Below are 13641 nucleotides of genomic sequence, written 5' to 3'. Positions count from 1 at the left end.
GTATGTTGAAATGAAAGAAATTATTCAGATAGTTAAAGGAGATGAAAATTTAACAGTGATGGGGGACTGGACTTCATTAGTAGGAAAACTAGTAGGTGAATGTGAACTTGGGGGGGAAGGAATGAAAGCGGAAGGTGCCTGGTAGAGTTTTGCACAGAGCATAATTTAATCACTGTTAAAACTTGGTTTAAGATGCACAAAAAAAATACATGTGGAAGAGACCTGGAGACACTGGAAGTTAGGGGCAAGACAAGAGATTTCAGAACCAGATTTTAAATTGTAACACACTTCCAGGGCCAGATGTGGACTCTGACCACAATTTATGGGTTATAAACTATAGATTCACAGTGAAGAAATTCACAATTAATAAAATGTTCCAGGCTATTACGCTGTGCTCAAAAGGATTTCACCTTAAAACCCAACATTTCATCCCCATCTGCGGAGGACAGTTTCAAGGGGTATCGTAGCTTTTTAGAATGTCTGATTTACACCCTGGCTCACTACTGACTACAGCAAAATTCTGCTTCTGCGAGCTTCTGCACAGTGGCGTGACATCACATGTTTTGACTACATGAGCGCTATTGGCCACTGTCGACTGCTGTTGTCTGCTGTTGCTATCATCCCATGATGAAAGACTGGTACACATCATCATCATCATCATCATCATCATCATCATCATCATCATCATCATCATCTTCAGCACTGGAATCCAAATGTCATTCAATTTCATGCCCTCCACCTACCTACTGAAATTCCTTGGGTGTTTTGCAATCTCTATGGCCTCTCTGTACAGCCCTTCATGGTATCTGCTTGTAGCTGGCAGGACTTGAGTCCTATCAAAATGAATGTGGTGGTTCCCTGGCTGCATAGCACGTTCTGCAACAGCTGATCTGTCAATCTCCTCTAGTTGTTTTTTGACACCCCACAGCTACACATTATCCTATAAATTCCAGCTTTCTCAAGCAGTTGGTGAGCATCCTTGGCCGATTTAAGGTGATCTTGTATCTTGCGTGTCTGTGTGTAAATTACTCCATTTTTTCAAGATTTTTTCTATCCAGTCAGTTATGTCCTTAAATGGCATGAAAACTTTTAATTTCAATGGCACTTTAGCATTGCTTTCATTTCTACGTGTTGGTCTGAACACTCTATTCACCTCAGTGAACGAATAACCATACTTGATTGATGCATTGGTGAGATGTTTTAATTCTGCGTCAAGCAGCTCTGTTTTGCAGATTTTCCTTGCTCTATCTGCCAACTTGCTTTTGTTGTGGGTGGTGGTTGGAATCTCAGTGTAGGTAAATGTCTGTGTGCATGCGTTTTCCATAAACTGTGTGGCCTAAGCTACCATCTTCTTTCTTGGAATCTAGCACATGAAGAAAATTTGATCTTCCACTTGCTGCCTCCTCCATGATAAACTGAATCTTCTGATTGACCCAATTCAGATGTTTGTGAAAACAATTCAGTTCCTTCCCGCCACACTGTACAAAACAAACATAGCCTCCACATAATGGAACCAGATTTCAGTTTCTTGTTCACAGCTTCCAATGCCTGCTCCTCAAATTTTTCCATAATGAAGTTTGCTATAATTGGGCTTAAGGGACTCCCCATAGCAACACCGTCTGTCTGACCATAGAACTCTTTGTTCCATTTGAAATACGTGGTTGTGAGACAATAAAGTTTGCTATAATTGGGCTTAAGGGACTCCCCATAGCAACACCATCTGTCTGACTATAGAACTCTTTGTTCCATTTGAAATACGTGGTTGTGAGACAATATTGTGAGTTCTTGATGACAGCATTATTACAACCATATGTGAGCCAATCGGATTCATATATCAAGAATTCAGCACATTTGATCAGTAAATTAAATGGCATTGTGGTACAGCTCGAAGACATATTAGCTTTGATGTGGTCTTGCTATTCAGTATGGTTCCACTCAATGAAGTGTTGCAACAGCTGAATCGGAATTTTCCTTCTGATTTTGCAGAATTGTTTAAATATTGCCTCACAACCACGTATTTCAAATGGAACAGTAAGTGAAGCTCCTTGCTTCTTAGCAATTAATTTGATTATGACATATATAAATTACTCTAACTACCGTATGCACTGGTCAAGTAATCCTGCTTTGAGGATTCTTATTGCTGACATTTTGTAACTGAAGATATTTGAGAAAATTTAAAAAATGCATTTTGTGGTCACTGATAATATTCCTGAAAATAGCACTGACAGTTTTGTTACAGTGAAACCCATTTTGGACATACTGAAGCAGATATTCTCAGACAGTAACTCCTACTGAGTATCAATCTGTAAATGAAATGAGAATCCCCTCCAAGGGCAGGAGCAGGGCAAAACAGTAGGTTAAGTCTAGATGCAAGAAGTGGGGATTCAAAGTGTAGCTATGCCTTTCTTTTGTTGTGGGTGGTGGTTGGAATCTCAGTGTAGGTAACTGTCTGTGTGCGTCTGCTCTAGCTCAGTTGGATATGTGACAGTTTTCTGAGATGTCACAAGGGAAAAAGCAGAAACAGGCTACCACAATACGCCCTAACATTGGTCCTACTGAGAACACTATTGTAAGAATGTGCCAAGAGTAAAAGGAAAGACTCAGAGGCTACTTTGTGACAATCTGTTCACAACAACCTCACTGTTTTCATACCTGAAGCAAAAGAAAATTCATGTATTGGAAACCATAAGGTTGAACAGACTGCAGATTACAGGATGCAGAGGATAAACCAACTAACAGCAAAGCTCTAATAAAATCAGGTCAGGTTTCAATGTCTACAGCTTCATCTAATGACAATGTAACAGTTGTGTGATGGGGAAACAGAAACACTGTCCATGTGGTATCTACCTTCCTGATGTGGCACCAACTGATAAAGTCAAAAGATGGGAAGTGAAGAGCCATGCTCACATAGAAATAGAAAGGCCCTATGCCATAGCACGCTACAACAAATTTATGGGAAGAGTAGACATGACTGACCATATGGTGGCACATTATCCTCACACTGTAAGAGCAATAAGTTTTATTTGAGAATATTTTTCTCACTTTTATAATGTTGTCCTGGTAAATACAGGAATTATTTTCAGTAGAGCTTCAAGTGTGTGACAAAAGCATGGCAGACCATCAAACACCCCTGACTTTGCTCGCTTGAAGAAAAAGCAACACCTTGGATGTTTTGCAGATATAAGGTTGGATGGAGTAGCAAAGAAGGAATGTAAGAGTCCCGTAAGGGCAGAGATAAAAACTGCAAAAGAAGAACCAGATATATTTGCAAAAAATGTAAAATGCTAGTTTGCCTGGAATGTATAGAGTTCTCCCACAATAACTAGTATGAACAATTTCTCGTTGGTTGAAATTTGCCTTTACAACATTTCTTAGTTTCTTTATGTATTCCATCATGTTTACGCTTATATAACCTGCTTTGCACCAAGTACACAAATGTGGCCACTTCTTGTTTTCATTGCTGGACAGTACATTTGTACCAACAACACATTTTTAGTGACTTCCTAACATCTGAAATATAGTGTAAAAATTGTCTGAATTGAAATTATCAATACAATTTATCCCTGAAGAGGTTACAACAATAAGTTCAATGCATCTCCAAACAAAACAAAAATCATCAATTAATTTTAATTTATTGTCAACAACTCCTAGGCATTTCCACAAAAGATTAGTTTAACAGGGAAGCATCATCCACTGATGACTGTACCCTTATCTGCATGCCTGCACTTCACAGGAGAAAGTTGCTACTATGAATGACACTGATTTTGATGATGAGAAATGAAGTCATATAATTGCAGTCACGTGGATATTGGAACAGGAAGTGCTAACACATAAAAAACTATTATTAATATTATTACATTACATACTACAAGATTAGCACAGTTTAAACCACTTGCTAATGATACAAAATTACATATTTAATTTACAAGTACAATAAACATATTCTTATTTTGTTTATGTCAGTTCTACACATCTAAATAATACTCACTGCAGTGTTCATAATTCCAGTCCCATGAGTTCTGATTGAATTTGCTATATGGCGAATGTTAATTGTGTTGAGATGCTTGTTACTGCTCGAATGCTGAATGAAAATTTGATTGTTCAAATTGTACAAGTACTGGCACACAAATTCATTGATGTTTCTCATTATTTCCAAAACATCCAGACCCTGCACAATAAATTGAAGTTTAAGGAACACTTTTAGAATATATAGCCTGAGGGTTGAAAAATTCATCACGTCTTTCCAAAGATATGATATTTGTGAGCTTTTTAAGACCAAACTCAGACCCATCCAGGGAGAAAATATTTTCTCTGGCTATGTTTAATAACAAATTATATACTTCAGCAAATGATTATAAACTTCATTTTAAGAAGACATGATTACATCAACAACTTAAAACATTTCACATTTTGCTGAAAACAAAAATATTTGCTAATATTTTAGAAAAATTATAGACCTATTCACACAACTATTTATAAATGAATAAACTGAACTTCATACTATAAATTACTTAGACATACTTCTAAACCAACTACTTATGACATCATAATATAGGTGAACCATTCTATAACTGTTCACATTCACATAAATAAAAAATCAACACTAACAGATAAGAAAGATCTACAGTGTCGCGGAGGAAGTGATGTTAAAATGAAGGAAAATGTGTCAGAGAGAATAGGATATGAAATATAGTAAATTATTAAGCACAGTGCCAGCTTCAGTTCGCAAATGATAGAAGGGACAAAGTTCCAAATCAAGATTGATTACAAAATCAAAAATAGAAAGAATAAGGCAAGGAAAGAATAACAAAAAAGGGGAAAAGGAAAGAGAAAGGGGTGCAGGTATGGGCAGGGAGAGGAAGACGAGTATAGAGGAGTCGAACCAAAATACGGAAACACCAGAAGCACATGACATTACCATGACCTATACGGTGTAGGAAACCCGATGGCATTCAAAACAGCTTCCAGTTGTCTCAGAATGGATCAATACAGGTCTTGTATGGTTTTCAGGTAATCTGATACCCATCTTCCTGCAAAATTGAGGGCATCAGGTAACAATGACGGAGGTGGATAGTGATCATATATTCTTCTCTCCTAAGTAAACCACAAAGACTCAACAATATTGAGATCTGGCGGCTGTGGTAACCAGGGGAGATGCAATAATTTATCCTTGTGCTCACAAAACCAGTCCTGGATGATGCGAATTGTGTGAACAGGGACCCTGTTGTCTTGGAACACGCATCAGCACTGGGGGAAAAACATTGTACGGTGGGATGGACTCGATCAGCCAAACTGATCACATAATCTTTGGCAGTAATGCGACCTCACAGAGTAATCAAAGGGTCCATGGAATACCACGATATGGCTGCCAAAGTCCTCACCGAGCACACACCATGTTTCACTCTATGGATGTAAACTCGGCAGGAAATTGGAAATAGTGTGAAACAAGACCTTCTAACCAGATTAGTTTCCTTCATTGCTCCACAGCCCACATTTTACAGTTTGAGCACCATGTTTTGCTGTTGCAGGCATTTGCATCACTGATGGGTTGTTTAGGAATTCCAGATCGTCCTGCACATCCCCGCTGATGGGGCTACCTTTCTGTTGTTTTCATGTTGACAGAATTCACAAGTGCAACACTCAAGTTCTGCAGTAACTTTTGCAGCTTATGGATTTCCAGCACACTGGATCAATAATGGGACAGCAAGTTGTGTTGATGAGTCTGATGTAGAAAACAGCCGAAGTTGCAAGGTTCAGTTTTTTATTTAATTTATGACTATAAAACTGTAATTTTCACTTTCCATGTCATAGGATGATTTGAAAATGGGTTCAGAGAACCCAAAACTAGTCATTAATTAGATAAAAAACTGAATTTTGCAACTTTGGCTGTTTTCTATGTCAAACTTATTTTTCATCACAATCCTCTTTAATAACCATCTGCTCACAATACACACTTTTGCCCCCCCCCCCCCCCCCCATTTTTTTTTTTTTTTGCTTTCCCTGTACGTGGCATAAATCTTCGACATAGAAGCTCCTGAAACACCAAACACTATGGCTTCCTTGGATACAGAAGCACGAAGCACCCCACCATATGACCATTAATAATTTATCTACATTCGAATTCACCTGGCTCCAACACAATGCCCTCACAACTACACAGAACACTATTCTGACCATAACTGCTACTTACAACATATTGAGGACATTGCAGATGTGCTATTTATTGTTAAATACAACAATGTAACCTGCATACTTGGCTAGTATCTGCATTTACGTTAAAGCATGCATTTCTCATTGTGTTTCCATATTTTTGCCCCACTCTTGTAATTGAGATGAAAATTATAACCAACAGCAACACAATAGAAGTAAAGGGGAAAGGGTGCTGGGAAAAGGGGAGTCAGGATTTAATATACCATCAACAATGGTAGATATGGATCACCAACTCTTACTGAAAAGTAGTGGGGAAGGAAGTCAGCCACGATCTTATCCTAGCAACTACCCTGCCATTTGCCTCATGACTTTGCAACTGCGAAAACTAAATCCCTGCAGTCAGATGAGAATTTGAAATGCTGTCCACTCAAATGTGAGTACAGTGTCTTAACCACTACAGTATCTTGCTTGATCAAGGCCATTTGAGGTTTTACTCAGTCTCCTTTGGGCCAAAAAAGAAGGCAGATGAAAGGAAGATATTACATGAAACAAGGGAATTTGAGAATTGTAAGCATACAATGATAGGAACATGATAGGATATGTTCAATTAAACAAAACAGTGATGTACATTGGTTTGACATCATCACTCAGCAAATAAAATGGAAAGCAGCAGAACAGCAAGCAGCAGCAGCAGCAGCAGCAGCAAGCACTTAATGAATCAAAAACACACAGTTAATAACGGAAATTCCAAGATGCATAAGACCACCAAACATGTTCAGAAAGGAAATGTTGCTCCAGATTACAATGTTTCAATAGCAACGACTGAAGGTAGTGGAGAAGCAGTTTCAAGTGAATTTGGAAAACTATTTACAGAACATCTAAAAGGATGAGAAAAATTCCAAAAACTAGAACACAAAAACCAATGAAACCAACAATCTCCTCTCTGTAATATATACCGTATTCACTAAAATTGTAAACTGTATAGAAGAAACATTGGATTTCAATAAAGCACAGAAACAATCTAACTGTAGAAATGTATATACAAGAACAGGCTATTTGCAAATAGTGACTGAAATTATAAAGAATAAAGAAAAACTATGGGGAATTGAGACCTATGAAATATCATGAAGTGACTGCCTCGGTACGTAATATTTACTGATGATTATAGACAGCTGTTCAAAATTAGATCAAAATAAGTTCACTGAAAGCAAATAACTTGGTGTCAGCTGTATTCGGTACAGATGTTCTACCTGTTGGTGATGTGTGAAATTTGTGCCGGAGGGAGAGCCGAACCTGGATTTCCTGCTTTCAGCGAATGGTCGCGTTACCATTAGGGTATCTGTTCATGCCTCCCAGACTGATCCAAACTTCCACTTTACACTGTCTACACCTCTCTACCCTAGGTTTCAATTCCCCATAGTCTTATTCTCACCAACGTGGGAATACATAATTAAGCCGTGGGTATTCAGTGATGAAAGTAAGAGACTATGGTATATGGATGTAGAGACAGTGTGACACATGGAATTCTAGGTTGGTACAGAGGTGTGGACATATAGCGTAATGGAAAGGCAACCACTTGTGATAAGCTCGAAATCCGGGTTCAAGTCACAGTCCAGTATAAATTTTCACATTGCCAACAGGTAGAACGCCTGTTCCTAATACAGCTGACGACAAGTTACTCGCATTCAGAGGATGTATTTTGATTTAATTTTGAACAGCTGTTAATCATCATGAATATAAAAAAATATATAGACAGTGACCTAATGTGAGGTGACATAAGGAAACAGGGAGCAACAGGGGTTTACCTAGCTCACACCCATAATGGGTAGATAAATCTGGAGGATGCATGGGAGGACTTCATGCAGGCATTTAGCTTTTTACAAGTCACTTTGTCAAGTGTGTATTGTGAGTATCCTGAATTGAGCAAAACTGTCACTGCAAGAGTCATCTGCAGAGAGCAACAACTTATCGAATACAAGAGTCATCATCAACTACTACGGATTGTAAACGCAGATAGACTGGGTAATGGGTATCAAATCACATACTCAATGCAGAAAAACACTGGTGAATAGCAATGCTATCCAGAATCATCACTTTCCCATGGGCTGTGTGTGCCTTCAGTTAGTTAATTACATTATTGGATACATCATTTGCACCAATTTATATTGTAATGCTGTGGGACAAGTGAATTTCCGGTCAACAAGTATACTCTGAAGAGCCAAAGAAACTTGTACACCTGCCCAATATTGTGTAGGGTCCCCATGAACATGCAGAAGTACCACAACACGATGTGGCATGGACTTGACTATTGTCTGAAGTAGTGCTGGAGGGGACTGACACTATGAATCCTGCAAGGGTGTCCATACATACGTATGAGTATGAGAGGGTGCAGATCTTTCCTGAACAGCACACAGCAAGGTGTCCCAGATATACTCATTAATGTTCATGTCTGGCGAGTTTGGTGGCCAGTGGAAGTATTTAAATTCAGAAGTGTGTTCCTGGAGCCACTCTGTAGCAATTCTGGAAGCGTGGAGTGTTGCATAGCCCTGATGGAATTTTCCAAGTTCATTGGAAGGACCAACGGACACGAATGGATGTAGGTGATCAGACAGTATCCCTACATGCATGTCATCTGTCAGAGTCGTATCTAGATGTATCAGGGGTCCCATATCACTCCAACTGCACATGCACCATGCCATTACAAAGCCTGCACCCTGCTGACATGCAGAGTCCATGGATTCATGAGGTTGTCTAAATACCCATACACATCCACCTGCTCAATACAGTTTGAAACGAGGCTCGTCCGACCAGGCAATATGTTTCCAGTCATCAATAGTCCAATGTCGCCGTTGATGGGCCCAATCAAGGCATAAACCTTTGTGTTGTGCAGTAATCAAGGGTACACAAGTGGGCCTTTGGTTCTGAAAGCCCATACTGATGATATTTCACTGAATGGTTTGCACGCTGACATTTGTTGATGGCCCAGCATAGAAATCTGCAGCAAATTGTGAAAGGGTTGCACTTCTGTCACATTGAACGATTCTCTTCAGTCGTCAATGGTCCCGTTCTTGCAGGAACTTTTTCCGGTCACATTGATGTCAGAGATTTGACATTTTACCGGATTCCTAATACTCACAGTACATTTGTGAAATGGTCATATGAGAAAATCTGCACTTCATCACTACCTTGTAGATGCTGTGTCCCTCCACTCATGCACAAGAAATGGACAAGGCACTTGTCTTATATGGGTGTTGCCGACCGCATCATCATATTCTGCCTGTTTACATATCTCTGTATTTGAATACGCATGCCTATACCAGTTTCTTTGCTGCTTCAACATATAATTTTTTATTTGTGTTTACAGCTGCATACTGGCCATTTAAACAACATTAAAAATAGCACAGTGGTGTAAATGAAGTAAAAATGAACATATGTTCTTTGCCTCTATTCATGTTACAAATGAACAACAAAGTAAACATATTTTTCTACTACGATACGCACACTACCAGTGTTTAGTTAAATATTCATCTTTGGGATGGATGGCATTGTCCAGAAAAAATGGTGTTAGTTTAGATTTAAAATTTGCTTCAGTACCTGTCATATAGTTTATGCCAGACAATACCTCAACCCATCACTTTCGTGTCTGCATCAGAGAACAGTTTAAGAAACCTTCAGGGACGTGAGGATGCTTCTGTTCTAGATCACAGCTCACCTCACCTCATTCCTAATAAACACATCTGTGATGCTGTCGATCAAGATCCAACGCTTAATAGATTTCCGGAATTTCGGACGGCAGCTGAGGGGTCACAATTCAGGATGGTTCCCTATTGCTATTAATGTTTTGTGAAGTCTATTACATAACACACTTTTCTGTCATCTGGTTGATGTATTTGATTCAATTTGCACATAGAAGTGTGTGCTTGTGAATTAATGCTGAAAAATAGGTCAGTTTTCATTGTAACTTAATGGTATACAGATCCCCATTGGGAAAGTTTGAACTATTTATGAGGAATCTGGATTCCTTACTGTGCTGTCAGACAGCAGCAAGCAGTTAATAGCCTGTGGCAACTGCAACGTAGATTTTCTAAAGGATTATGACACAAAAAATGATCTGGAAATCTTATTTGGATCCCACAATTTGGTCTCAGTAATTAACTTTCCAACACAGATAGATAAAGCCAGTAGGACCCTAACTGATAATGTTTTCTTTGGTGAAGCTCAACGTAAGAAAATAACTGTATACCCAGTAACAAATGCTCTCTCTGATCATGATGCACAGTTAGTCAAGATAAATAACATGACTCCTTACAGTACAGATACTCCTCACTGGTAATCATTTAGAATAATTAATGACTCCATGACAAAATTTTTTAAGACTAGTTTATAGTGGATGACATGGGATGTAATTTATAATGAACCAAATGCTAACATAAAATTTAGTCTACTCCATTATAAATTCATATCATCATTTGAAAATGGCTTTCCACATAAACTCATCAGAAAGGAGACTAAACAGCCAAGTAGAAAACCATGGATCACTAGAGGGATTAAAGTATCTGGTGAAAGGAAAATGGAAATGTCTCTTTTAGCAAGAACAAGCAGGGATCCTGCAATAGTTGCACACTAGAAAAACTTCCAACAACGGACTTAAGGCTATATGAAATGCAGTGGAAAGAGATAGGACAACCAGCCACAGAACAAGACAACATCATTACTGAATTGGATGGAAGGGCTATAAATGATAAGACACAGGTAGCAAATGCATTCAATAATTATTTCTTAAATATGGTAGAAAGCATAGGTAGGAACAGTTTAAGAACAAAATTACAGCACTATGGTGAAAATGTGTCTTACATAAAATTCAATCATATGAATATATCACCAACATCTCATTCTGAAATTAAGAAAATTATATACTCTCTCAAAAATAAAATCTTATCTGCTTTTGACGGTGTTTCCAATAGGGTACTAAAAATTTGTTCCCATGTAATAAGTCCAGTCTTCTTTGAAATATGTAATGCTTCACTAACTCGAGGCATTTTTCCACAGAAATTGAAATATGCCCTTGTTAAACCCGTCTTTTAGAAAGGTGATATGAGAGATATCAATAACTACTGACGTGGTTCATTGTCGACATCATTCTCCAAAATTTTTGAGAAGATGATGTATTCTAGAATAGTAACTCACCTTCGCAACAACAGTATCCTTACCAAATCAGAGTTCAGGTTTCAGAAGGGTTGCTCTACTGAGAATGCCATTTACACATTCACTCATCAGATTTTCCAAGCATTACATAATAAAATAGTGCTGGTTGGTATTTTCTGTAACCATTTGACTGTGTGAATCACAGTATTCCCTTAGATGAATTATTGTTTTATGGTAGTGATAGTATAGCCAAACAATGGATAATATCCAAATGCAGGAAGTTGTACTTAGTAATTCAACCAATATAGTCCAGGGACATCATTCTGACTCGGGAGAAATTACGTATGGGGTTCCCCAAGGTTTAATTTTAGGTGCACTACTATTCCTCATATATGTAAGTGATCTTCTGTCTAGTATAAAACAACCAGAATTAGTTCTTTTTGCAGATGACAGTAGTATTGTACTCAAGCCAAGCATACGTACAGAAACAGAAGAAATGGTAAATGAAGTTCTTAAAAGTATCTTTGACTGGTTTCCTGCAAATAGTCTCACTCTCAATTTTAAAAAGACACGACATATTCAGTTCTGCACATCTAAAGATATTACACCAATGATAAGTGTAACACATGGTCAGGAAATAATAGAGTGTGTGGAAACTCAAAATTCTTACGGGTCTACTGTATTTACTCGAATCTAAGCCGCACTTTTTTTCTGGTTTTTGTAATCCAAAAAACCGTCTGCGGCTTTGAATTGAGTGCAAAGTAAGCGGAAGTTCTGAAAAATGATGGTAGGTGCCGCCACAACTAACTTCTGCCGTCGAATATATGTAGCGCTACACAGGCATGCGTTGCAGTCACAAAGATAAATACTGGCGCCAAAACCTCTGCGTCAGTAAATAAATTAAAAAAAAATGGTGGAAGATGAGCTTTTTTTTTCTTCACCCCGAGTTTCGACCACTGCATTTTCATACATTATCCAACGAAGTAAATACAAATTCCGTATTGTTCATCTTCGAATGTAGCAGCATTTCAATGTACTACGAAAATCCGACTGGCAAGATTGTTTGGGATGTTTGTCAATATGGCCAACTCTACGTACTGAATTTCTTCCTATCTGTGAGAAGAGATGGTTGGCTAATAGGAACTTTTATGAATTGTGAATCACATGAAGTATTCTCTTCACCATAAGAATAATACAAATATAAACATTTTGCCATGTATCCTTTCGTGTTTGCTGCTATCTCATTTAAATACTGTCTGCCTAATAAACTACGAAACTAGAGTGAGACATCAGCAACCGCAGAAGAATATACATACATGTCATGTTTATATTCGTATTATTCTTATGCCTAATAGTGATACGGTCAGAAATGAAGCACGGCAATTGATTAGATTTTTAAATCTAATATGACTCTAATTTCTGTGCAGAATGTAATGTACTAAAGAGGCGTCTGCAAAGATTTTCAAACGGAGAAAAATTTTCGCTAATCATTTTTGCTAAACTCTCGTTCAGAACATCTATCACATGCAGTCTATTATTTGGTTCCTGCTGATCATTATCAAAGATGGCAGCAGTGTAAGTAACAACAAATAGCAGTCTCTTGCCATTGTTTCACTAATGAGACGATTCCTCTCTCTCTCTCTCTTTTTTAATTGTGAGTGGTGGTAGCGCACTCAAACGCAACCCATGCCGCGAGCAGCAACAGGCCGTAAACACTATCAGAATGTGACAAACAATGCATGCCACAGTACAGTAATGCGTTTTCGGCTTAGAGTGACGTAAACACCTATAACAAAGAGAACGGCATTTACCAGATCAAAGAAAAATAAGCAATCGATTCAAACCAGACGAAGCACGTGAAAAAGGAAGGGTACCCGTATAAATACGGATGGAGCGTCTGACGCATAGCAATGGCTACCTGGCAAAGCTTAACTGCTAAGCTTACGACTCGAACCAAACTACAGTAGCTGCATCGTCATTCATTCGACCTAAATTGAGTCTCATATTACAATGGACCAACTTTGTTTCAACTTGGAGGTGCGGCCTAAAACTTTTCTCCCTCTTGAATTCCGAGTCTCAAATTTCAGGTGCGGCTTAGATTCGGGAAATTTTTTTTGCCTCGATTTAGAGTCTCATTTTTCAGGTGCAGCTTAGATTCGAGTAAATACGTCATATTGATCAGAATTTAAATTGGAAAAAAAAAAAAAATATTTTGGAACTCCTAAAACAACGTCTTTCAGCCACATTTTGCTTAGAATCATTGAAAATCTTGGAGAGACACAAATCAGTAAGTTTATGTATTTTGCATATTATCATTCAATAATGTCATATGGAATAATGTTCTGG

General features: G+C 38.2%; 1 protein-coding gene across 1 annotated transcript in view; it reads right to left on the bottom strand.

Annotated features, from left to right (window-relative positions):
* The window catches only part of LOC126470578 (WASH complex subunit 4), a 197992-nt gene that overhangs the window by 63131 nt on the left and 121220 nt on the right, over positions 1-13641 (bottom strand). Inside the window, exon 14 of the mRNA XM_050098531.1 lies at positions 3989-4168. Coding sequence (XP_049954488.1) covers positions 3989-4168 — 180 coding nt within the window. The remainder of the gene's footprint in view (positions 1-3988; positions 4169-13641) is intronic.

Source organism: Schistocerca serialis, chromosome 3 (genome assembly GCF_023864345.2).
Source record: "Schistocerca serialis cubense isolate TAMUIC-IGC-003099 chromosome 3, iqSchSeri2.2, whole genome shotgun sequence".
Taxonomy (NCBI): Eukaryota; Metazoa; Arthropoda; class Insecta; order Orthoptera; family Acrididae; genus Schistocerca; species Schistocerca serialis.
This window is presented reverse-complemented; position numbering and strand designations above follow the sequence as displayed.